General features: G+C 44.7%; 1 protein-coding gene across 1 annotated transcript; it reads right to left on the bottom strand.

Moving 5' to 3' along the window:
- Positions 1-1,242: 1,242 nt before the first annotated feature.
- Positions 1,243-25,497, bottom strand: LOC133281922 (zinc finger CCCH domain-containing protein 18-like). The gene is made up of 7 exons (XM_061477809.1): positions 24,634-25,497; positions 18,318-18,402; positions 15,496-15,644; positions 15,088-15,180; positions 14,282-14,439; positions 2,659-2,776; positions 1,243-1,518 (listed from the first exon to the last, which is right to left on the bottom strand). The coding sequence occupies exons 1-7, from the start codon at positions 25,216-25,218 to the stop codon at positions 1,258-1,260; spliced, it is 1,449 nt and encodes a 482-aa protein (XP_061333793.1). The 5' UTR covers positions 25,219-25,497; the 3' UTR covers positions 1,243-1,257.
- Between the last annotated feature and the right edge of the window lie 958 nt (positions 25,498-26,455).

Here is a 26,455-nt window from a genome sequence, read left to right as displayed (position 1 = left end):
GTATTCCTATAGCCACTCTGCTACTGCACCAAAGCACTCACAAGACACCTTCAAACTGTTCTGAAACTGTGACTTCCTCTTGGAAAAACGGGTCATCATCAAAAAATCACATTTCCTTCTAGTAATGCAAATAAAAATTCAGGGTCAGATTCAAGACTAAACCCTGCTCCCACCTGAAACCACACAATTCCATGTGGTACCTTGTTCTGGGCCTTCTTAGCCCTTTGCTTTGGTGAAAAAACATCATGCTCATGATGTTTCACACCTTTAGTGCTCGAAAAACACTACAGACATCAGGCAGAAGCAGCAGCTCAAATATGTCTTGGGAAACAGCTTCCCTGCATCCCTCTTTGCTCCAACACACACATACACATGTATGTCCACATGTTCCTCAACATGCTGTTGGAAGACACTATCTGCCACTCTTTCCAAGACACTGACACTGCTAATCAGGTTTCCTGGAGATGTCCTTCACAAGAAACTTGATACTCTTCTGACCCAAAAGACACTGTGATATCAGAATTTCCCATAAGACAAGCTCTATATTCTGCTGTGATATTTATACAGTGCTTTACAAATATGCCTAATTCATGGTACTTAAATAATTGTGAGAGGAACAGAATAGGAGTCACTTTTGAAATTCCTAGACTTTTAGTCGATCTGGTTCAATTTTTTCTCACACACAGGTCAGAACTGGGATTTTAAGAAAAAAATGGGTAGTCAGAAGCAAGAAACCTGGCTCCACACCACATTCCACCCAGCAGAGACTCATTTCGAGACATACAATCCCTTTACTTTTTCTAGCCTCTTTGTGGAGTTTAACTTAATGAATTTCCAGATACATTTGCTATCCACAAACTCCCAAACCAGCCCTGGCTCTTGTCAAAGGATATTTGTCAAAGCATCAAAGGGAGCTGCCACCATCTGCAGGACTCTCTCAGCACTAGGGACTCGGCCAGCTTCCCAGGACATGCTCTAGCCTCAAGGGAACAGGGACAAGCTGAACATCTCTATACCTACAGGCCAGAGGACAGATGCTCTCCTTTCAGTCAGGTTATGCATGCTTGGTTCTTACTGACATCTTAGCTCCTCTTAGTGGCCAGCAAGGCTCATTTAAAGCATTGCCTTCCTCTCAAAACTACTGCTTTACTTGAGTTGTGGACAAAAGAGATCTCCACTGATCAGCATCAGCCTGGTTCGTGATCCACAGCTAGGACATCATCAGCTAAAATGGCAAGTCTGAAATCCAGCAAGTGCTTACCTAGGTATCAGTAAGGACCGGGGCTTTGTTTTTTCTTTCTCCTTTTCCCGGTCCCTGTCCCGGTCCCTGTGCTGCCTGTCTTTTTCATCTCTCTTCACCCGTTCTCGCTCCCGTTCCCACTCTTCTTTCCGCCGCTGGCGCTCCTTGTCGCGCTCCCGTTCCCTTTCCCGTTCTCGCTCCCGCTGACGCCTCTCCCGTTCCCTCTCACGTTCCCTTTCTCGTTGTCTGTTCTCTCTCTCCCGTTCCCGCTCTCTTTCCTTTAAAAAGGAAAGAGAAAACATCATGATGTTGTGGCAACATCTCCTAACAAAGTGGGCAGCAAAGATTCAAAGTCTTGGACCACAAGGAGTTACATTCACCCTCCCATGTTAGACCAAAGTATTGAGATAGATAAATGTGGAGCTTGCTGGCCATCACTGTTTGCTGAGCAGGCAGAACGTGGAAAGGAACAAAGCATACATCATACTCATCACAGCTGTAATTTTCAAAGGCAAGAGTCAGATTAATTTAGCTTATTACACTTATTAAATAAATGTATTGATGTTTACAAGTATTTACTCTCATTGCTAATTGTGTTTAGCTAATTAACTGTACAAACACCATGAAAATAATTGATGGCGCATCAATAGTGAGGACAGGCTCCTGCTTGTGCACTGCTTCTGCATAACAGCAAGGTCTTCCAGGCAAAGGAAAGTCAATTTTTAAAGGATGTGACAAATACCACTGAAAAGCTCCCCACTGAACAGAATTCATTATTTTTTGTCACTACTCTCGAGGCACAATAGCTTGCATGAGGGCAAAAGGAAGTGGAGGGAAAAGGTTCATAGCCTTATTTTCATGTAGTTTGACACCTTAAAGCAGTGCAACACCAATCGACAATATCTGGGATTTCAGCAACTGGCTGGGTGGTTTCCTCACCTAACTCGATCAACTAACATGTAACCCCACTAGCGGTGGACAGTCATGATGGAGACTCTGTGCATTAAGCACGCCTGTCCAGATTCAATCCTTTCTGTCTGTCCCAATAACTAACAAGCAAACCTCAGTCGGGTTATTTCCTGGAAACTCCCTCCCTCTCCAATATGTCCAAGAATGGCTGCAAATGTGGCTGCAACTGTTGCACAACTGCCTGGTATGCAGAGAAGCAGCCAGTGCATTGAAGAGGAACCATCTTCCCATCTCAGACATGCTTTTGCCTTCACCACGCTGAAACAGAACCTCCTCCCATCCCTACACCTAATGTCTTCTGTGCAGTAATTGTCAAGATTTAACTATTTGTAAGATTATGCATCTTGAACATCCATCACAAGTCCTGTTTCAACCACTGCACTAGAAACATGACAAGGGCCAGAAGTGCCTGGAAGAAAGCTGAAAGGAGAAGCACGGAAACTACTTACTCTGTGGTTACGATATGGATCTGGGTCTGCATACTGAATCCTGAAATTCTCATACTGCCCACCACGCCGGAACCGTTCTATTTCATAGTCATAATAGGAATCTGTATAGGGATCAAGCCTACAATGAAAAACAGGGAAGGTTAGATAGGGAAGCATCACCTTGTTGGCACACAGAAACACTATGTATTCTAGCTCAGGTCTTAGTCACTATGCACTGACAAGAAAAAACATGATCAATGGAATATGACCATACAAAGTGGCTTATTTTCTACATATCCCAAACAGATGGGATTTTCTAAGTGAAGCTTATCAGAGAAAAGCACAAACCTCTCTTGATAAACACAAAAGAAAAATGCTAAAAACTAAATTCAGCCTTTAAATCAATGTGGTAAAAATGTTTTTCATAGCCACTTCAAACATGTACAAATATAACAATATAATGTTTTGCCTCATTGATTTAGAGTTATATTTTATGTCAATGCACACAGAGATAATGTCAAGCACCCTCACATCAGAAGTGGAATGGATGGTGATTCCCTGCCACCAGAGGTGATGGGTGCATCCTGCTGCCACCAGCACAGGACATGAGCTGTTGCTGAGCTTTCCAGTTGGAGAAGTTAAGCTTCGGGGGCAGGCCAGCAATGCTCTACCCCTACATCTGGAATTACTTTAGGAAATGAAGGTAACTGCATCTGCACCTGATATTCTCCAGTGGAAAACAGGTGCTGGCCCTCCAGCACACCAATGAACAGGTAAACACATGGCACACCCGGCCCAACTGCAAAAGTTCAGTAACTTTTGGGTTGAAAAAGGATTTAAACCAGACACTCCTTAAATCTGCAATGTTTCCTCCATTTGATGATTTCTATCAACATTATTAGATGGTTTTAATTCACATACTCAGCATTATCTAATCCCTGTCAGCCATGTGGAGTGAAAATATCAGATCTGTTGTAAAGATGGGGAGGTGGGTACAGGAAACAAGAAGCTTCCATGGCCACAGAGGAGTCAGTTGCAGAACTAAAATATAAAACAAATGCTCCCAAATTCCAGATTATCCATAATAAGACTATGACTTGTAAGTAAAAGGAATAAAGGGCCCACTTTTGCACTTTAAAAACTGCCAAATAATCTAAAACAGGCTATGATGTAAGTGCTGCCCTGCAAATCAAGTGGCCATCTGTTCTGTGGGTTTTTTTTTCCTGAAAAATAAGCCAAGGGAAAGAGTACCAGGGAATCTTGAATACGGATGTTTAATCCAGCAAGAAACCCCTGATGCCAACCAAACAACAGTCTAGATTCAGTGACATCAGGTGTTCAAACAGACAAAAAAAATCTCATGCTACACCAAAAAAGAAACTCTACTTTTTAATACAGACATAAGTCCAAATCTCCCCATTCTCTCCCTATAACATTTGTGGACTTAGTAATTATTTAAACAAGCATCACTGCTGTGCATTTAGATAATTCAGTGCTTAAATCCTTAGGCAAATAATTTGTATCACCCAAAAAATCATATATATCCACTGTCTTGGGTTATTTTTGTAACAGTTATTTTTCTCCTTCTTAGTAGCTGGTGCAGTGCTGTGTTTTTGACTTTAGTCTGAGAACAATGCTGATAACACACCAATGTTTTTCGTTGTAGCTGAGTAATTGCTTACTCCGATCAAGGACTTTTCAGTCTCGTGCTCTGCCAGTGAGGAGGGGCACAGGAAGCCGGGAGGAAGCAGAGACAGGACACCAAAGGGGTATTCCATACCACAGCACATCATGCCCAGTATGGAGGAGTTACCCAGAAGGCTGAGACCACTGCTCGGGTCGGGCTGGGTATCAGTTGGAAGGTGGTGAGCAATTGTATTGTGCATCACTTGTGTTTATTGTTTTCTTTTCCTTTCCCCTTTTAGTTTTATATTCTCTCCCCCTGTTATCACCCTTTTCTTTAGTAGCAGTAGTAAGCATAGTTTTGTATTATACTTTAGTTACTGGACTGTTCTTATCTCAACCCGTGGGACTAATATTCTTTTCGGTTCTCCTCCCCCTTCCTCTGGGAGCGGGTGGGGGAAGAAGGGGGGGAGTGAGCAAGTGGCTGTGTGTGGCTTAAACTACATCAGTCCTTTGTGGCGCCCAACGTGGGGCTTGAAGGTTTGAGATAGCGACAGATCTGACCAGAGTGCATCTAATCGTATCTGTGATAAGCATTCATTATTTCAGATTAATAGTCACTCATCACAATGTTGATATATTTGCCCTCAGAGTTGTTGCACTTGGTCTCAGAGTTTCATTATGTCACACCTTATTTGCAACCGGTATTAGTGTTATCAGCTTTGGGACAAGGGCTAAGATTCTCGTTTCACTCTATGATAATGTCTTATAATACAACAGAATTATTGATCATGAAACTGCTCTGGTATGTCTTCTCAACATGGACATCACCTCTATACTTCAGGAGGCATGTAATGGGAACTGTTAACAATTACACCTCTTTTTTACCCCCTTGGAGGATCAACCTATGAGGGAGACATCCTCTCACACCCTCTGCTCCCCCACCAGGCTATTTACAGCAGCATTTAAAAATATTAAAGATTTTGAATATCCTTTTAATGCCATTGAAATCATCCTGCTCCTTTTGCTGGGAATCGGCATGTTGCTGAATATGCTGCATGTGTTTTACCTAAGAGACAAAGGCATACACCTGCCTCCAAAGATGTGTCCAGATTGACACTCGCATGTTGGAACATCAGAACCATGCTTGATACAGCAAACAGCGGGCATCCTGAGCGCCTTTCTGCGCTAATTGCCCACAAATTGTCACAACTTAACATCAATATTGCTGCTCTCAGTGAAGTTTGCCTTCATGAGGAAGGTAGCCTTAAAGAACATGGTGCCGGCTATACACTCTACTGGTCAGGCAAATCCAAAACTGAAAGTCATCTTTCTGGAGTTGGCTTCATGATTAAAAACTCCATAGTCTGTAAACTTGAAAATTTGCTGTCCCTCTCTGGAGGAGAGGGACAATCAGGTTTACTGGACTGTGTGGATCAGATGGCCTGGCACATCAGTCCCACAGGAGTATAAGGCTCTAGTAGATACCGGTGCACAGTGGACCCTGATGCCATCAAGCTATCAAGGGGTAGGACCCATTTGTATATCTGGAGTGACAGGAGGATCCCAAGAGTTGACTGTACTGGAGGCAGAAATCAGCCTGACTGAGAAGGAATGGCTGGTCTAGACTGGTCTAGAGACATCCATGCAATAGTCATTTGGAGAATTAAAGTCAAAATATGAGATCGTGGAACCCAGTGCCCCCCCCCCCCCCCCAAACCTCTGCCAGTCGCCGCCACGGCTGTGAAAACTGAGGACAGGGATGAAGATGATCCTTTTGACCCAGGCCCTATTGACCCTGAGAAAGATCCTGTGCACGTTCATCAGACTGCTTTTGCTGCTCCTGAGGTTCTGATGCCTGATAATTCTAATGCTGAACTGGATTGTCCTTTTGACCTGGAGCCTATTGACCCAGAAAAGGAGCCTGATTTATATCCCCCAGATACTCATGATAAATGGGCAGCTGTAAAGGGAGAAGCGAGACCAGTGGGGGATGCTGATATATTGCATGCTTTCCCAGTGGTGTATGTGCCAGATCAAGACCTGCGGTGGGAAAGCCTCTCATATGCTCTTATCGGGGATATCAGGCGGACCGTGGCAGACTGTGGACTGGGGGACCCATATACAACTCATTTGATACAGTCTCTCTGTGATACTCATGTACTAGAAGTTGGCAAATATAAGTATGTCCATGTTTCTATTGACCCTTGGAGACCTTTATAGATATTGCTGGCCACTTCTTCTGATGTAGGCTGGCCACCTGTGTCGGAACGAGTGTGCATTTTGGTCAGTATAAAAGCCCAAGCCTCATGCAATGCGGGGGAGGCAGAGCCTCCGCGGGGACGCCTGCTGAAGTTGGGCCTGCCACCTCACACTGCGATGATGCTTCTTGGAGCTGGTTTCCTGATCGTCTTCACAGGGTCCTTACGCCACGTTCTGTATGTGGGGCCGTGTAGTGGGAGTAATGATTGCCTGGATTTTGTGTTTCAAATATTGTAGTTGTGTGGAGTGTGCTTGGGGGATCGTGTGTGTGTGTGTGTGTGTGTTGAGAGCAGACGGTGTTCTGTGTATTTTTTGTTGTTTGGTTCATGTAAAAATTTTTAACAGGTAGCAGATTGACATTTCGGGCAAGAAAGGGTTAATGTAAAAGTGCGGTTGCGGCAGGTATTTATGGCTGCTGCTGAGCAGGCAGGTGGCTGTAGCCGCTGCTGAGGAGGCAGGCATTTATAGCTGCTGCTGAGCAGGCCGGCATTTGTAGCTGCACAAAGCAGGGTGAGCGACTTTGGAAAAAAAAGAAAAAAAAAGTTATTTGCTAGAGTTGGGTAACCATGTTCAAAAGAAGCTGCCTTCCGATTCAGCTCCCAGTGCTCCAGCGGTGGAACGGCCAGGATGGATGCCAGAGCCGAGGAGTGAAGAAAAAAAAACCCAACAACCCCCCTCCAAAAACCCCTCTCGATCTATTGAAGTATTGGGGCAGTTTGCAGAGACACCACAAACAAAGCCTAAGGAGTGTCTACAACATGCTGGGCGCATGGTAGGAGCCTTGCTTAGTGCATTTAAAGTAACCTGGTGGTGAATCCAAGACTTGGAGGAACAGATAGATCGGTTGAAACAAGAACTGCTAACAGAAAAAGCTAGAGGGGTAGTGCAACCACAAGCTTTATCCACTGCCACCCAAGCAGCATCACGGTGGCAGAGAAAGCAGAAAAAAAAAAGGGTAATGACACAGCAAACTCCTTGACTGTTAACACTGTGCAGTTTACTTCTGCAGCTGCTTCACGTTCCTTTTTCATCAGAATGCCTCTGCTTTAAGGAATCACTTTAACCTGTCTACTTCTCAAGAACTGATAACCTGGGGGAGGGGGTATATTTGTATCCTACCTACAGGTCCATGGCGGCTGCCTGCAAAGTTTGTCAAGCCTTGCCATGAGCTGGACAGATGAATGGAAAAACCCATTGCCTCAGCTGCAGGAGCTGACTGTGAATACCCCAAGCAGAATGAGATAGAGGAAGAGAAAATGAATGATTGCAAAACATTACTTGGAAGCAACTGAAAAGTAACAGCTTGAACATGTGTGCTTGTAAAGTAGCTATTATTAGAGGTTGTGATTTTGTGTATAAAACCACCTGTATTTACTAGCCAGTTGCTAATAAGAAACTATACCTTGTATTGTATGGATTTGTCACTTGTAAAAGAGATGTTAGAGCATGCAAATTTGCAGCAGCTGCTAGAAAATGCTAAGGCAAAAGCTAGAAAGATTCTAATACAATGCTAGTGTTATAAAGCAGACAATGAAACAAATTAAGAGGGTAGGAGAACTCCACTGGTAAGAAATTTCTTTGGCTAGTCCCTCACTGCCATCAGCATCTTCAACATGCTGCTGTACCCTGTAATAGTTGCACTGCTAATGTAAATCTGTATGTGCTTTGCCACAGTAGAGACTTGTTACTGGATGAAGCAGGTGAAACTCTGCATTGAAAACAAGGTGCAAGGACTGAGGTTGGCCAAATGCCTGCTACCACAGTCAAGGGCAAGACTTTGGCCTCTGTGTTTGGCCTCTGTGTTTGCCACCAAGAAGAACCTTTAGCTCTGCTGTTGGCTGCAACGCAGCAGGCACAGAGTGGTGGGGACACATGCCATGCCAGACCTTGATGTGGGAGATGGCCTCCTCTGTTATCAGAGAGCCATCCAGGAGAGAAGGGCAGACCAAGCAGCCTGTGGTTGGCACATAGAATCATAGAATCGTTAGGGTTGGAAAGGACCTTAAGATCATCTAGTTCCAACCCCCCTGCCATGGGCAGGGACACCTCACACTAAACCATATCACCCAAGGCCTCATCCAACCTGGTCTTGAACACTGCCAGGGATGGAGCATTCACAACCTCCCCGGGCAACTTATTCCAGTGCCTCACCACCCTAACAGGAAAGCATTTCCTCCTTATATCCAATCTAAACTTCCCCTGTTTAAGTTTTAACCCATTACCCCTTGTCCTATCACTACTGTCCCTAATGAAGAGTCCATCTCCAGCATCCCTATAGGCCCCCTTCAGATACTGAAAGGCTGCTAGGTCTCCACACAGCCTTCTCTTCTCCAGGCTGAACAGCCCCAACTTCCTCAGCCTGTCTTCATCCAGTCCCCTGATCATCCTCGTGGCTCTTCTCTGGACTTGTTCCAACAGTTCCATGTCCTTTTTATGTTGAGGACACCAGAACTGCACACAGTACTCCAAGTGAGGTCTCACAAGAGCGGAGTAAAGGGGCAGGATCACCTCCCTCGACCTGCTGGTCACTCTCCTTTTGATGCAGCCCAGGATACGGTTGGCTTTCTGGGCTGCAAGCACACACTGCCTGCTCATGTTCATTTTCTCATCAACCAACACCCACAAGTCTTTCTCTGCAGGGCTGCTCTGAATCTCTTCTCTGCCCAACCTGTAGCTGTGCCTGGGATTGCTCCGGCCCAAGTGCAGGACCTTGCACTTGGCATTGTTAAACTTCATAAGGTTGGCATCAGCCCACCTCACAAGTGTGTCAAGGTCCCTCTGGATGGCAATCCTTCCCTCCAGCCTATGAACCGAACCACACAGCTTGGTGTCATCGGCAAACTTGCTGAGGGCACACTCAATCCCACTGTCCATGTCAGCGACAAAGATGTTAAACAAGACCGGTCCCAACATGATCTAAGCCAAATCCCCTGCTCAAGTAGGGTCATCTAAAAGATATATAAAACAAAAAAAGGGGAATGCAAGGATTTTCTCCACACAGACAGCAAAAGCGCAATTTGTACTAAATTCTTTAAATTTGTCTAGTTTTGATTCTCTTTCTGCAATACAGTGATTGTCGCATCTGATGGACGATTCCTTGCCCAAACCACCGGTTCTACATAAAGACCTACAGGACAACAAGTGGAAAGGACCAGTGCCATTGCTGACATGGGATCAAGGATACGGCTGTGTACAGCTATCGACAGGACCATACTGGCTGCCAGCAAAATGTATAAAGCCCCAGAACTCAACAACATAAAGAAACGACAATGACAGAAATCTTTGTAATATCTGTTCTATTATGTGTGACCATGGGTAATGGACAAGTATACTGGGCACATGTGTTAAATCCCCCATTATTCCGACCTGTTACATGGTGTGTAGGATTCACTGGTATGCCACATGTTACAAAGGTTCAAGTGACTTCAAATCAGACTAATCTTACTGAAATAATGCTGCCTGGAGTAGTGTGTCGTTATGTTAATTACACAGGTCAAGCAGTGATAGAGTGGAGACACCAAATTGTAAAAAAATGCTAGCAAAACAAAAAGGGGGAATGATAAGCATTGTTTGTTTTAAATTTTTTAACATTATCCAGTTCTGATTTACACACGGGCATGAATGTCCCTCCAATGATTAGGCATTTTTCTGCACTAACCCATGCAGGCTCAGATCCGATACCAGGGAAAGAACCCGTTATGGTAACAGTAAAGTCTTTGGAAAATCATAACAGGGAATGTCCTTTTAGGTTAATAACTTGGGGAAGAGGCTATACTTTTGTCTCTACAGAACGAGGACCCTGATGAATCCCTGCACAATGTACCTGTCTGTTTATACAAGCAACGACTGCCAATGAAGACTGATGCCGATTCATCGCTGAAGTTAACCTGTAGGAACTGTACAAATTTTACCAGTCTCTTTTTGGAGAACCAGTCAACAGAGAGCGTATCCGTGCAGGAGTGTATCGCAACTGTACTTTCCATCCACTAGTAATAGTCTGGGAACATTTAAGCCCGGAAAGGGTACCACTGGACAACAGGGTTGCTTTTAGATGTTGATTCTGTGAGGCACACCTCACTACAGAACAGAACAACTGTTGATTTTTATTGTTAGCTCAAGACTATGGGTGTGAAGATTTTGTTGGTATGTGCTGCATGAATTTATCAGATCATTCATAAAAGCATTCTGGACTTAATAACAAGGACGGCACACCTTCAGGAAGATGAAGGACTGAACTGGTTGAACAAAGTGTTTTCTGTCTTGAGCATTACAGGATGGCTTTACTTTATCTTAATCATTTTATTAGTCTTTTTAGGTATTCTAATCTGTGTGCCTTGTTTTGTACAATAGCTAATGGAGAATACAGAAACTTTGGCAAAAGTAGATCATAAATCTATAAAAGCTGTCTTTTAGTAAAACAAAAAGGGGGAGATGTGGGTGACAGGATAGAAATAGTTAACGAAATGGATCCAGGCACTATCGCCCTGGTCTGGCTTAAGATCTGGGAATAGCGAAGAAAACAGTAGGTATTAATGCCCTTGTCAGGCCTAAGCCTTGGGAACTGTAAAGAGAACAATGAAGGGTAAAGATTGGTTAGCAAAACAAAGCAGACAGTTTGCAAGATAAAATAGGATGTGCATCTCAAAGACAGACCAAACAATGTGAATATTGGTAACCCTTAGTAGTTTTGCTAAATCAGGATGATAAGGGAGTAAAAGAGTAGAAAGTTACTGCTTAGCACTTAGTAGACTATAAAAGGAATGCTAGACATGAAATAAAGGTCATCAGATTTCACCAGACCTGGAGTCCATCTTTGATACACCACAAGCCATTATCCACCTTGCCTGGTCTCTCAGAGGATCCTTCTGCTGGGGGGTTGCTGAAGGTCAAATAACAAGTGCCAGTCACGACCACAACAGTGCACCATCAGCAATATCGCACCAACCGAGACTCCCTGATTCCCATCCATAAGCCGATCCATAGACTGGAGAGTCAGGGAGTGATCAGTAGGACCCACTCACCCTTTAACAGCCCCATATGGCCACTGCAAAAGTCTAATGGAGAGTGGAGACTAACAGTAGACTATCGTGGCCTGAATGAAGTCACACCACCATTGAGTGCTGCCGTACCAGAGCTGCTAGAACTTCAGTATGAACTGGAGTCAAAGGCAGCCAAGTAGTATGCCACAATTGATATTGCCAATGCATTTTTCTCAATTCCTTTGGCAGCAGAGTGCAAGCCACAGTTCACTTTTACTTGGAGGGGCATCCAGTACACTTGGAACCGACTGCCCCACGAGTGGAAAAACAGCCTGGGGTGGAAACATCTGCCATGGACTGACCCAGACTGCACTGGAACAGAGGCAAACTCCAGAACACCTACAATACATTGATGACATTATCGTGTGGGGTGATACAGCGGAAGAAGTTTTTGAGAAAGGGAGGAAAATAATCCCAATCCTGCTGAAAGCCAGTTTTCCCATAAAACAGAGTAAGGTCAAGGGACCTGCACAGGAGTTGTCCAACTCCCTATACTTTTTCAAACAAGATAAAGGGATTCATGAACTATTTAGACATTTCCATATGTTATAAGACAGTCCTGAAAGCATTTATTAATATGCCAGCTGCACCACCAGTGGTTAGTTTGCTGCAAGGTGTCAATCTGTGCAATAAGGTGTGTGTGGGTGTGCACATGTGAGCAAAATCACCATTTTTATAGTTTACAGCAGCAGCATCATAACTTTTGCCTTTATGCACAATCAAGATAGGTTAATGCCACAATCTACTTCTACATAAAGGTGCTTGAATTTTCATTAAACAAGTAACCAAATGTCCTGGGTTCAGCAGTAGCAGTCATTTTTCTCCTTCTTAGTAGCTGGTGCAGTGCTGTGGTTTTGACTTTCAGCCTGGAAACAGTGCTGATAACACCAATGTTTTTAGTTGATGCTCAGTAATGTTTAAGTCTGACCAAGCCTCATGCTCTGCCAGGGAGGAAAGGAAGCCAGGAGGAAGCAGAGACAGGACACCTGACCCAAACTAACGAAAGAGGTATTCCATACCACAGCAAGTCATGCCCACTATATAAACAGGGGGCAGTTACCCGGAAGGGTTAGATCACTGCTCGGTGGGAGTTACCCAGAAGGGTTAGATCACTGCTCGGTGGGAGTTACCCGGAAGGGCTAGATCACTGCTCAGTTTTTCTGGGTATCGGTTGGCGGATGGTGAGCGGTTGTATTCTCTTTCCTTGTTATTTCCCTTATCATTATTATTATTGGTGGTAGCAGTAGTGGTTTTGTGTTATACCTTAGTTACTGGACTGCTCTTATCTCAACCCGTGGGAGTTACATTCTTTTGATTCTCCTCCCCATCCCTCCGGGAGCAGGGCGAGGAAGGGGGGAATGAGAGAGAGGCTGCATGGCTGGGCTTAAACCACGACATCAAACAAATGGAATTAATACTGGCAACATGAAAAAGTTTTTTCTTGACTATATGAAAAGAGGAAGTCCTGTATCTAACACAATTCCTACATTAGTAAGGCAGTGGCACAGAACTACTAGAACACTGATGCTAGTTTCCATATACAGTCATAAAGACCCACAGAGCACTGGTGATCTGTGTCAGGTGCAATTTAAAGCCTTCTCAGAGGAACAGAAGATCAAGATACAGATCTATTTCTAACCTGGGGAAAAATTAATACGGAGCAACTGTTTTGTTTCAGGCTGCAGAACTGAGTACATAGCTTCTTTTTTAAAATGGGTGAAAAAAATGCACTCCACAGCAAATCAAAGAACAAAAGCTTAACCCACTCCTTATTCATTTTCAGAGGCTTGGGGGTTTTCTGCAATTCACTCACTCTAAAATAGACACAATCAAGCCTTGCAAACACTTCTGAGTGGAAATATTTCCATAGTCTGTATGTGTAGGAAGAACAGAAGATGTAAGAGCAAGAGAAACAGATTCACCTGTATTCCTGCAGAATACAAGCCCCTCTCTCAAAAAAAATCTTTTTCCATTTGATTTCTTGGCTCGAGAAGCACTAAGCAAGTTTCCCAGAGCTGACTGATTCACCCTTGTGACTTCTCCTGCCTGCTTTCAGTTGCAACAGGAGTGTGTAACAGGAATGTCTCCAACATTTGATATTTCATCTCCTTAAAAAAAAACAATCACCTAGACACTTAAGTTTAGTATGTTTGTTTTGGCCCAGGCTATGCCCTGGCAACTAACAGAATCACTTTCTGACCACTGTCTTACTCAGCAGTTTATCTGAGACTCGTCAAGATGTTTAAGACCAGCTGCTGTGCCAATGCCCTTGCAAATAAACACCCAGCTGGTCAAGACAGTACAACTGCTGCCCTGAAGCTCTTGGACCTTGAGCATATTCCATCTTTGCAGCCTCAGCTTTAGCATTTTAAAACTCTCATGGGTTGGAATAAGAAAAACAAGAGGAAAAACAGTTGGAAGAATGCATTGGTGTGACACAGGCAGTACACAACTAGACAGTGTCCTTGAAGGACCTGTGTATCAACGACATTGAAGGCAGAAAGGTTTAGCGATGACTATACAGGAAGGAAGTGTTGAACTGGAGTGAGTGGAGGCAGCTCAAGTTTTTAACTGGTGTACATATTGCTTAATTGAAGTTGTTTCCATTTTCTGAAGTGAGCATTCCTCTAATTTGGAGGAATAAGTTCACTGAAGACTGCCATCCTGTACTACATTTCCCCCCATCTATTCCATCTAGCAAAACCAAGACTGCATCTTACGCTGGATCTCTGACGTCTCTGGTGATGCAGTAATTCCAGTCGTGGAAGAACTCGTTTTCTTTGTCAAATTCACGTTCGTCTTCTCCAATAGTAACAGTGAACCTCTTCTCCTCAAAGTCAGGCTCCTGTTCTTTTCTGATAGTCGCCTTTTTTAATACCTGCCATAATATAAAAATATTGTAAGGAGAGAATATTTCCAAGACCCAGAGAAACTGCAGTCTTAAAAATCCTTCACTTGGGAGAAACCTGCCCTTCAACTAAAACACCCTTCTTTTGCCCAGGTCTCATGAATGTGCAGGACACTGGACTTTCCTTGATGTACAAAGTGTAATTCACTAGTCCATCAGCTCAGAACAACAGCAGACAGGCAATAAGTTTCACACGTGCTAACCCCATTTTCTGCAATGATCAGACACATGAATCTAATACGTGGTAGAGAAACAGTTACTGAAGTAAGGGAAACTGGATCAGCTTAGAAAGGTTTTTCTTTGTGGAGGGCTTGACTTCAGGGCCACAAACTCCCCCTAGCTCATGTGAATATTATAAACAAAAAACAAACACAAAAAAAAGAAAAAAGAAAAAAAAAAACCCAAAACAAAACAAAAAAACAAACCTGGGCATCAGCTCCTCTTGACTGTGCAACAACTGTGATATACAACAAGACACAGTTAATAGGTTAAAAGGTAAAAGGAAGGTTGCTCAGAAGGAGCAAGACACTACATGCTCCAAAGAGATCTCCCTGCGCCCAGTGAAACAGGCCACCAGATTTTGGAGACACCAGCATGCTTCCTGAGGATGGCACTTACCTCTTTAGCATGCCGGAGTCCTCTCTCCCAGGCACTTTCTGTTGGAGGTTCTGGGGGGGGTGGAGGTAAGATTTCATCAACGACTGGCCCTCCCTGTTGGAAAGGTGAGAAGAGGAAGGAGACAGACACTTGACATTAGTTTTAAGTAACAAACTCATGCTTTGTTACCCCAGAGTACATCCAGACACTGGAGATATATTAGCAGGACATAAGCTGAGACATACATGGAAAATTATTCCCCTCTACTAGCAACTACAAGAGCACCTTTTAAAATATCATATATCCAACTGATGAATTGAATAGTGACTAATGTTGTTAAAGTACTAAAAAACCCAAACCATCTTCACTTATCTCAGGAGACAAAAGCTATGTGCAGAAGCTATAAATCCACAGAACAGATACCCATACCCAAGGGTTGGCTGGCATCAGTGGGTGAGGGCCAATGGGAGGAGCACCATTTGGGGAGAAGGGCTCAGGCTTGGAGATCAAGGAGTAGTTTCCTTTGTCATTCACACCAGGGTGAATAAATCGACAGTTCATGCCCCAAGTACAGTGACCTGTGGAAATACAGTTCTGTTAGACCCCTGTATACCTACAGCAAACATTTGTTCAGCCCCACAACTTTTTAAAACCAAGCAAAGAACAACACTGTTTGAGACATGTGATTTTTCTTCTCTCTAGCTCTTGAGATATACCTCTTTTCATACATGACACTCATCACCCACCACCTTCCCAGAGAAGACGAATAGATCCAGTCACAGACGGATGAATGTACAAGAACCTCATTATGGTGAGGAGAAAGGAGAGATAGATGTATACACACCATTAGGCAAATGCAGTAATAAGCCTATGAGCTCTTCAAGTCTTATTAATGACAAATACTCCAAGTTAGAAGCTTCACTTTTTACAGAAAACAACGAATGCATATAACCTGACAGCAAAGAAAGCATCACAGGGCATTCAAAATAAACAGCACTCTGGTGAGGCATAAAGTACATCAAAGCTTTTCCCTCCAGCTGAATCCACAAGCTTGCCAGCACAAAGCAGGAAAGGAGACATCACTGTGGAGTGCAGCAGACAAATCTGAAAGCTGCTCATTAGCTTCAGGTACCAACCCCAAGGAAATTGTAACACTCAGGTGTCTCTAACAGGATACAAAGCTAATTCCCAACTTTAATTTACCTTGCCTCAGAAACAACCCCCTTTTTTTGTTTTATTCCAGCAATCCACTCAACATCAGGCAAGAGACATTTTGCAGATCTCCCAGCAGACAACTGCATCACAAAGTTATTGCTAATTCTGCAGTAGTTCAGGTTTTAGTGTACTGGCTGGAGGGGCAAGGGAGCTGTTAACACTGCTGGGGCTCAGGGAAGAAACCCTGACCTTGGCTGGCAGGGTAACATGTCAGAAATTCACACCGCACCTGGGTCCCTGGAAATGCTCCTCATCAGTCCCAGATTAACCATGAGCTGGTGTCAGAGGTAACACTGGATGCTTTTGCACTGTCAATTATAACAAGAGCACAAATCCCTTTGCACAGTGGCTTATCCTTTCTCAGTGCCTGAGCACTAGGTGTAGGAGCTGCCAGACACCTGTGCCAACACTTCCTACTGAGGCGTCAAGGGGAATGGTCACCCTGACAAATAACGAGTCCTGCTATGTATATCAAGGTGGCTATACAGCAAGTTTGCTGGAAGGCCTTGCAAGCTAGTCATTCACACCACTGGATAGATGCAGCCACGAGTGCTCCTCCAACACAGTAAAGAGAAAAACCTGAAGGTCCTGAAGGTCCCATGTGAGCAGCGCCTGATCTTCCTGGTGGCAGTAAAGCCTTTATGGGCCAAGCAGGAGCAAGTGTCAATGTTAACTGACACCAAATCAAAGAATAACAACTACAGCAGGAGATCCTGCAGTCTGAACTTTGACTCGAGCAAATATTTCCATGCTGCAACGGAGGTGTGTGTCACGCTAAGGATTCAGGAACAAATAGCTCTCTTTCCTGAGGGACTTCCCTGTTCCACCATCATCATCACCAACACCTTTGTGTCTCAGCACATGGAAAAAATCTGATACTGAAAGACATTCAGGAAGCAGAGTATGCAATATGCAATGGTCAGGTCTCTGGAAACCCCTAAGCAGCTCCCTACGTTGCATTACACCACTGATGTAAAGAGTAAGAGACTCCATCCTGTTTTCCACCCTTCTTTTAATTACAGATATTCATAAACTGTTTCAAGGGTGACTGCAAATAAAACCAAATAAATGAACAAACCTTAAGTGAGATGAAGCTGGAGGAAGTGAAAGATTATATTATTCAGATATAATCAGTTTAAATAAGAAAACTTTTATAAAACCTAACTCTCTACGCTATATATAAAAAAAAAAAAAAAAGGATAGTCTAAAAGATAGCTGTTGTGGAGTTGCCCAAACTTTGGGAAATGTCCTATTAATATTTACTACAAAAAATTTACAATAAGACAAAGCAAGTTTATTCCATTCTGTTTAAAAAACACTAGCAAGTCTGGGGCCCCCAACGCAAGAAGGACATGGAGCTGTTGGAGTCCAGAGGAGACCATGAAGATGCTCCAAGGGCTGGAGGACCTCTGCTATGGAGACAGGCTGAGAGCTGGGCTTGTTCAGCCTGGAAAAGACTCCAGGGAGACCTTAGAGCAGCTTCCAGTGCCTAAAGGGGCCAACAAGAAAACTGAAGAGGGGCTTTTGACAAGGGCCTGTAGGAACGGGACAAGGGGGAATGGCCTTAAACTGACAGAAGGGAGACTGAGATGAGATCTTAGGTGGAAGTTCTTCCCTGTGAGGGTAGTGAGGCGCTGGCACATGCTTCCCAGAGAAGCTGTGACTGCCCCATCCCTGGCAGTGTTCAAGGCCAAGTTGGACGGGGCTTGGAGCAACCTGGTCTAGTGGAAGGTGTCCCTGCCCATGGCAGAGGGTTGAAACTAAATGAGCTTTAAGGTCCCTTCCAACCCAAACCATTCTATGATTCTAAGTCTTCCCTTATTTGCTTCCACAGGCTCACCACACTTATGGCAAAGCCACTTTTGCATGCTGGCTCTATGTAAATTCAGCATCTGGCTGCCAAGAAACAGAAAGGTGATACTGGGGATGCCTGGGGCAAAGTTTATCATGCAGACAGCAGCTTAAGGGGTACAAAATCAAACAAGAAAAAATTAAAGCAACTTTGGTTTTCTTCTGCCATTACAGTATGTCATTACCTTTCATGAAGAATCGGCAGGTGGGACGTGGCCTCACTTTTCTGTCACTGGGGTCTTTAACTTCTCCTTCTTCTAAGTCATCATCCTGGAACAGACAGACAAGCTGACATTTCACGTGGTGCATTTTCTGCAGCGACTTGACATTTCACAATATAGTCAAATATCAGTCACTGAAAACATACCCTGGAGCGAAACAGAAGAGAAAAACAATATAAAGTTACAATAAATACCCCACAGCATCTTCGCAATGTGCTGCTACAAACAGAAAGATTCATCAACCTCGGTGTTTCAAAAGTGACTGCCAAACCCTCCAGGTGTTATGGACATCTTGATGCCACACCACAGACGAAGGTTTCAAGCTGCATAATTTTACCTGAAACATACTAGACTGTCCCCTGCTTGGCACTCATGTCATGCCTATTTAAGCTCAAGCCAATTCCTTCTATTTAAAATACACAGTGGTATTCCTGCATTAATGCAATAACCCAGCAGCATTTATCTAGTTCTGAAGGACAACTGCTATCACCGTAACTATTTCCAACATGCTTCCCCACAGTGCTGAGGAACAACTTCACACAGGCTTCTCAGGAAAAAAAGTCACACATATTTCTTCCAGTCTTCTCTGGCAACAACTTGACACCTTCCCTTCTACTCCTCACCTCCAGGCAAGAATTCTGAATCAGCCCAAATAAAACTCTACATCAGCCCCAGGCACTGCAGCCCCAGGAAGAAAGTCTGGGAGATAGAGGTTGTTTTGAAGATTAACCACCACAGGGGATGAGCACGAAATAAGTCATGAAACACCCCAAGAAGTTGAAGGTTATTGTGTGTTGAACAAATGTGTTGAAACTTTTGTTCAAAAGTGTTGAAACTTTTAAAGTACCAGCCTTTGTCTTTGTCCTCCAGGAAAAAAAAAACACACCAACCCTCAACCTTCACTGGCTTCATGAGTCTGCAGCTGAAAAATCAAAAGGAGGCAATGCAGAACGCAAAGACATACATGACTAGAGAATTTTCAGAGGTATCTGGCAAGGAAATCAACTATTCAATCTAAAAGGCACCCTGGCCTTCCCTCACTCTGCCTCCATTCACCACCACAGAACTTTTCAGCATCTGAAACATCTGAAGAAGGAGCATCTGGTGGAGGCCTTCCCTTTGTGTGGCAATGACAACTGCCTTGTGGCAAAGACAGCAGTTGTCTACATGGAGAAGATAAGGAAAGTTATGTACTTAGACCAATTTAGCAGCTGAAAAGGAAGAAAAAAACTCATCGCTTGGCTGTAAATAAAAAAAGGATCTCTAGAGAGACTGGTTAACAGCTTCTGCTGCTACATTCCTCTGAAGGCAATACAAGGAGAACTGCCCTGAACAAGAATGGATTTTAAAAAACACATATATTCAAATTAAAATTCGCATTAATATTCCCCTCCAAGAACAATAGATATAAAAAATGGACTACTCGGTGGATAAAGAACTGGCTGGATGGCTGCATGCAAAGAGCTATGGTCAACAACTCAATGTCCAGCTGAAGACCAATAATGAGTGGTGTCCCTCAGGGATAGGTGTCGGGATCGGTCTTGTTCAACATATTTGTCAGTGCCATGGACAGTGAGATTGAGTGCACCCTCAACTAGTTTGCCAATGACACCAAGCTGTGTGATTCAGTTGATATGCTAGAGGGAAGGAATGCCATCCAGAGGGACCTTGACACGCTTGCCAGGTGGGCTGATGCCAACCTCAGGAAGTTTAACCATAACAAGTGCAAGGTCCTACACCTTGGTCAGGCAATCCCAGGCACAGCTACAGGTTGGGCAAAGAAAAGATTCAGAGCAGCCCTGGGGAGGACTTGGGGGTGTTGGTCGATGAGAAACTTGAGACAGCTTCAGTTTGCGCTTGCAGCCCAGAAACCAACTGTATCCTGGGCTACATCAAAAGGAGTGACAAGCAGGTCGAAGGAGGTGATCCTGCCCCTCTACTCAGCTCTTGTGAGACCTCACTTGGAGTACTGCGTACAGTTCTGGTGTCCTCAACATAAAAAGGACATGGAACTGTTAGAACAAGTCCAGAGGAGGGCCATGAGGATGCTAAGGGGGCTGGAGCACCTCCCATCTGAAGACAGGCTGAGAAAGTTGGGGCTGTTCAGTCTGGAGAAGAGAAGGCTGCCTGGAGACCTCATAGCAGCCTTCCAGTATCTGAAGGGGGCCTACAGGGATGCTGGGGAGGGACTCTTCATTAGGGACTGTAGTGATAGGACAAGGGGTAATGGGTTCAAACTTAAACAGGGGAAGTTTAGATTAGATATAAGGAAGAAGTTCTTTACTGTGAGTGTGGTGAAGCAGTGGAATGGGTTGCCCAAGGAAGTTGTGAATGCTCCATCCCTGGCGGTGTTCAAGGCCAGGTTGGACAGAGCCTTGGGTGACATGGTTTAGTGTGAGGTGTCCCTGCCCATGGAAGGGGGTTGGAACTTGATGATCTTAAGGTCCTTTCCAACCCTAACAATTCTATGATTCTAAGACAGAAGTCTGAAAGCAGAATAAAATGTAGAGGTTTAACAGTTTTCCCTAAAGCTGGGGACGGCATTCAGCAACGTGTGAATGGCATAACCAGCTCAGCTCTACTTCTTTCAAAGGAACTATGTGAAGTCTTTGCAAATGCTATACTTGAACAAAAGGAAAAGTATTTCTGTGAGGTCTCCTTGGAATCAGGCAGCTGAGAGCCCTGTTATGAGATAATGCATGAAAACCAGAGTACAGATTCATCTTGTGGTTTGTAAGGAAAGCGCTTCCAAGAATGCCTTAGACTTTAAAGGAAAGCATTCATATTTTAATCAAGAAGCAGGCATGGAGTCAGGAGTCCAGGATTTTTTTTCTCACCCTGCCTGGGCTCTCCCACAGCATGCTGGAATTCCTTCCAAGCAAATCAGAAACACAAAACTTTTAGAAAATACATGTTTAACAAAATCACCTGACAGAATAGGCATGAAAAAGAAAAATTATGTCACCTTTTTTAAGCAACAGAATTGTCAAAGCACCATTGGAGCAAAAACCACACAATATACAACTCTTCAGTGAAAAGGGAGGAAGGTCTCTCCAGCAAGGTTCCGTGAGAGGAGAGGAGCGCTGCTGGATCTAGTATTCACCAACAAGGAGGGTCTGGTTGAAGTGGTGATGGTCAATGACAGCCTGGGCTGCAGTGACCATGAGATGGTGAAGTTTAGGATCCTGCGTGGGAGGAATAAAATACCTAGCAAGGCCACAATTCTGGATTTCCGAAGGGCCAGCTTTGGCCTCTTCAATCAATTGCTAAGGGAAGTCTCATGGGAAAGGGTACTAGGTGGTAAAGGGGCTCAAGGTAGTTGGTCAGCATTCAAGGACCACTTCTTCCAAGCTCAGGATCAGTGTCCCAGTGGGTAGGAAGTCAATTAGGGGAGCCAGGAGACCAGCATGGTTAAACAAGGAACTGCTGGGCAAACTCATGCGGAAAAAGAGAATCTATGGATTATGGAAGGAGGGGCTGGCCACTTGGGAGGAATATAGGACAGTTGTTAGAGGATGTAGGGAGGCAATTAGGACAGCTAAGGCCTCCTTGGAACTTAATCATGCAAGTCGGGTTAAGGACAATACAAAGGGCTTCTTCAAATACATAGCGGATAAAACTAACACAAGAGACAATATGGGCCCACTGCTGAACGAGGTGGGTGCCCTGGAGACAGAGGAAATAAAGAAGGCAGAGGTGCTGAATGCCTTCTTTGCCTCTGTCTTTACTCCTGCAGGCTCTCCCCAGGGGACCCAGATTCCTATAGCCCCAGAAGGAGTCAGGATAAAGGAGGAGTTTGCTTTGGTAGATGAGGATTGGGTTAGGGATCAGTTAAGCAATCTGGACATCTATAAATCGATGGGTCTGAATGGAATACACCCATGGGTGCTGAGGGAGCTGACGGAGGTCATTGCTGAGCCACTCTCCATCATCTTTGGTAAGTGGTGGGAAACAGGAGAGGTGCCTGAGGATTGGAGGATGGCAAATGTCACGCCAGTCTATAAGAAGGGCAAGAAGGAGGACCCGGGTAATTATAGACCGGTCAGCCTTACCTCCATCCCTGGAAAGGTGATGGAACAACTTATTCTTGACACCATCTCTAGACATATCAAGGATGAGGGGGTCATTAAGAGCAGCTAACATAGTTTTACCAAGGGGAAGTCATGTTTGACCAACCTTATACCCTTCTATAAGGAAATAACTAGGTGGATGGATGATGGTAGAGCGGTAGATGTGTTTTTTCTTGATTTCAGTAAGGCATTTGATACTGTATCCCACAGCATCCTCATAGATAAGCTAAGGAAGTGTGGGCTTGATGATCAGGTAGTGAGGTGGATCAAGAACTGGTTGGAAGGAAGAAGGCAGAGAGTTGTGGTCAATGGGGCAGAATCTAGCTGGAGGTCTGTGACTAGTGGAGTCCCTCAGGGGTCGGTGCTGGGACCAGTGCTGTTTAATATTTTCATCAACGACCTGGATGAGGGAACTGAGTGTACCCTCAGCAAGTTCGCTGATGATACTAAACTGTGAGGAGTGGCTGACACACCAGAAGGCTGTGTTGCCATTCGGCGAAACCTGGACAGGCTGGAGAGTTGGGCGGGGAGAAACTTGATGAAATTCAACAAGGGCAAGTGTAGAGTCTTGCATCTGGGGAAGAACAACCCCATGTACCAGTACAGGTTGGGGGCTGACCTGCTGGACAGTAGTGAAGGGGAAAGGGACCTGGGGGTCCTGGTGGATAGGAGGATGACCATGAGCCAGCAATGTGCCCTTGTGGCCAAGAAGGCCAATGGCATCCTAGGGTGCATTAGAAAGGGTGTGGTTAGTCGGTCAAGAGAGGTTCTCCTCCCCCTCTACTCTGCCTTGGTGAGGCCGCATCTGGAATACTGTGTCCAGTTCTGTGCCACACAGTTCAAGAAGGACAGGGAATTGCTTGAAAGAGTCCAGCGCAGAGCTTCTTTACTGTGAGAGTGACAGAGCACTGGAACGGGTTGCTCAGGGGGGCTGTGGAGTCTCCTACGTTGGAGATATTCAAGGCCTGCCTGGACAAGTTCCTGTGTGATGTACTCTAGGTTACCCTGCTCTTGCAGGGGGGTTGGACTAGACGATCTTTTGAGGTCCCTTCCAACCCTTGGGATTCTGTGTGTGATGAGCTTCCTGAGCACATGGCCAGGGCAGCTACACAGCTACAGGGACTGGAAGGCAACACCACCTCTCCAGTCTGAACCCTCCCCTCCTCAGCTGAGGAGATCCACACTAGGTGACCCCATCCACAGCCCATTGCTTCTTTGTCTGGTCACCAGGACAGTCACAACGGTGCCCCAACCTAGCCTAGCTGTGCAGGACCCCTTCTGGCATGAAGAGCCAGAAGCAGAGACAAGTGCTGTGGGCCAGCAACTTCTCTTTGCAGTGCTTTGCACTCCCACTATTCAGATTCAAGCAAGGTGTCCATCAGACCAGGAACCCACAAGGAGGTACTCTACTGCTAGAATTGCTTTGTCCTGTTTTCTTCTGCCTGCAAGAGGAAAACTGGTATTAAGCTGTATTAAGCACAACTGCTGTATTGCAGTGCTTCCCACCTAAAGACAAAGACGGATAGAGTGGTGATTAGGGCAAACAGCAATGCAATTAAAGCCAGGTTTTGATTTTTCTAAATAGCTGCATTTGTCCTCAGCTGTGAAACAGCAGCTACTGGGACTACACATCCCTGAACACATCACCCAAACCACATGCAGGGGCTTCCTGGTTAGGCACTTTCCAGAGAGCCCAACACCTTCTGCTCTTCTTCCATGCATCCAGATACTGATAGATGCCAAGAACCAGCTCAGGGCCACAGGCTTCCTGCACATGCCTGGTGCCTCAAGCACAGCAGCCACTCCCCAGCACCAGCCTCTCAACCTCAACCGGTAAGACAGCTTATTAACACCTAATCCATAGTTAAGTAATTTGCTGTCAGCAGCACTCAAAAGTCCTCCAAGAGCTGAGGCAGCACTGGAGCCCTTCCATGTTCATCAATGGGAACAAAGCTTATTTGCGACAGCTCTGACAATATTTGGCACAAAGCTTTTCTACAGTATATAGCATTAGACATTGATTTTAGGATTTGGTACACACTATGGTCTTACCTCCAAAGAGAAAGTGTGTTACTTACACACTGGGGACTCAGCTAACAGCTAATTCATGTCAAAGAAGGAAGGCATGGCAGTCTAAGAGCCAAACAGTTTGGAAACGCAAGGACAGGTCTCTCCCTGCAGGACTCTGCCCGAGACCAGCTCCTACTTACATCAATTTCTCCATCATCAATTTCTCCATCATCATCTTTCTTCTTCTCCTTGAGGGGATCCTGGCCATCCTTTCCATCATCACTTTTGCTGCTGGATTTTTTCTCATCTTCATGGGCATCATCTCCTTTCTCCTCTTCCTTGTCATCCTCACCAGCAGCTTTCTCACCATCCTCCTCTACAGCAGCAGCACTTGGTTCTTCAAGAACTTCCTCGTCATAGTCCAACTCATGTTCATCTAGTTCACGGGTGACAGAGGATGCTTCATCACCAAGGTCATTTGTCTGATCTTCCTCCTCTCCTTTGCAAGGCAGAGGGCTCTTCAGCTCCCCACTCTGCTTGTTGTTGTCAGATTCCTGAGACTTAGTTTCACTTAAGAGGTCCTCTTCATCTGAGTGGTTCTCCACTTCACCACGACTCAGTCCCCTGGCTGCATCCTCCTCCTCTCCCATAATGCTGCCTTGCCCACCCTCTCCATCGAGTTCCCGATCTGAATAACTCTCCTTCAGGACTTCATCATTGGAATGCTGCTGGTCCTCTTCATCAGGAGAGCAGGGATTTCGCTCAGGGCTGTCAGAAACATCCATCAGTACCTGATAGTCTGCAGAGGGTATAAAACAATACTTGTTATGGGGAGCAAGATGGAAAAATCAAGGATCACCTTGCAGAATTGGTACTCTTGTATTCCACCTCCTAAAGAAGAAAATGTTGCTTGAATTCATGAACATGGTTTATCATAGTACCTTCAAGAAGGAAATACAGAGTTTAAGCTGCATAAGGAACTGATTCTGATATAGTCCCAGACTAGACAAGAGTGTGCTACCCTTCACATACAGCAATGGAGCCTGAGGTTGGAATTTCATCTACAAGCTCTAACACTCTCACCAAATCACCATTTGAAACACCAAGGTGTATTTTCTAACTATAAGCACATGGCCTGGCAGACTGCACAGACTCCTGAAGGAGCACAGGAGCATAACTTACAGTGATGCTGGAAAAACAGCCTGTATCTTTACAGGACCTTTTACACTGCATGCAGAATAGATATGAAAGCAAAGACAGCATACATTCACAAAAACACTTGGATTTTTAATCAGGTTTAACTTAGGCAGTGCATGTATTGCAATCTAATCTCCATCTGCTTTACAGACTAAAGATTCAAAATTCCTTCAAAGAAGATCAACTTCATAACTGCCTGCACCATGTAATTTTGCTAGAAGCTCAGTATGAACATGTGCTCAATACAAGTAAGTTAAAAATTAAATGTCTGCTTAGAACAAGCACAATAAATGCAACAGAAAGAGACAAGATGTAAAGCTGGGAAAAAAAAAAAAAAGTAAGCCATATAGCTGCTTATTTTACTCCAGAAAACAAAAAAAAAACATGAATTACAGAACCGCCTGACCCAAGGAACTGGTTGAGCTGTCTATTACTAGTAATATTATTAGTTTACATCTAGGCAAAAGTTCCTGGTGATTAAGAACTCTTACCCTTTGGCTGTGGTCTCCTGCTGCAGCATGTCCTTAGCCATATAAATGACAGCAGCAACTCCTGCCTTGTCCCCCTCAGCAATAACCAACAGTGCTTGGCTACCTCAGAAGAGCCCAAGCTGAGAAAGGTGCCCCAGCAAGTTTTCCAGCACCAAGGCAGCCAATTCTCAGAGAGATAAAAGCACCCACTGCAGCTCTCTGGCTGTATCAATGGAACTGTTCAACAGAGGCATTGGCTCCTCTCAAGGTGGCACCTTGCCAGGGGACTAAATTCACCATTTCACTATATGTTACCTCCTCCTCCAAACCCAAAGGTTTGTACAGGAACAAGCTT

The sequence above is a fragment of the Pezoporus flaviventris genome, unplaced genomic scaffold (genome assembly GCF_033815535.1).
Source record: "Pezoporus flaviventris isolate CSIRO_AGI_PZ_B2104156 unplaced genomic scaffold, CSIRO_AGI_Pfla_v1 ptg000109l, whole genome shotgun sequence".
Lineage (NCBI taxonomy): Eukaryota > Metazoa > Chordata > Aves > Psittaciformes > Psittacidae > Pezoporus > Pezoporus flaviventris.
This window is presented reverse-complemented; position numbering and strand designations above follow the sequence as displayed.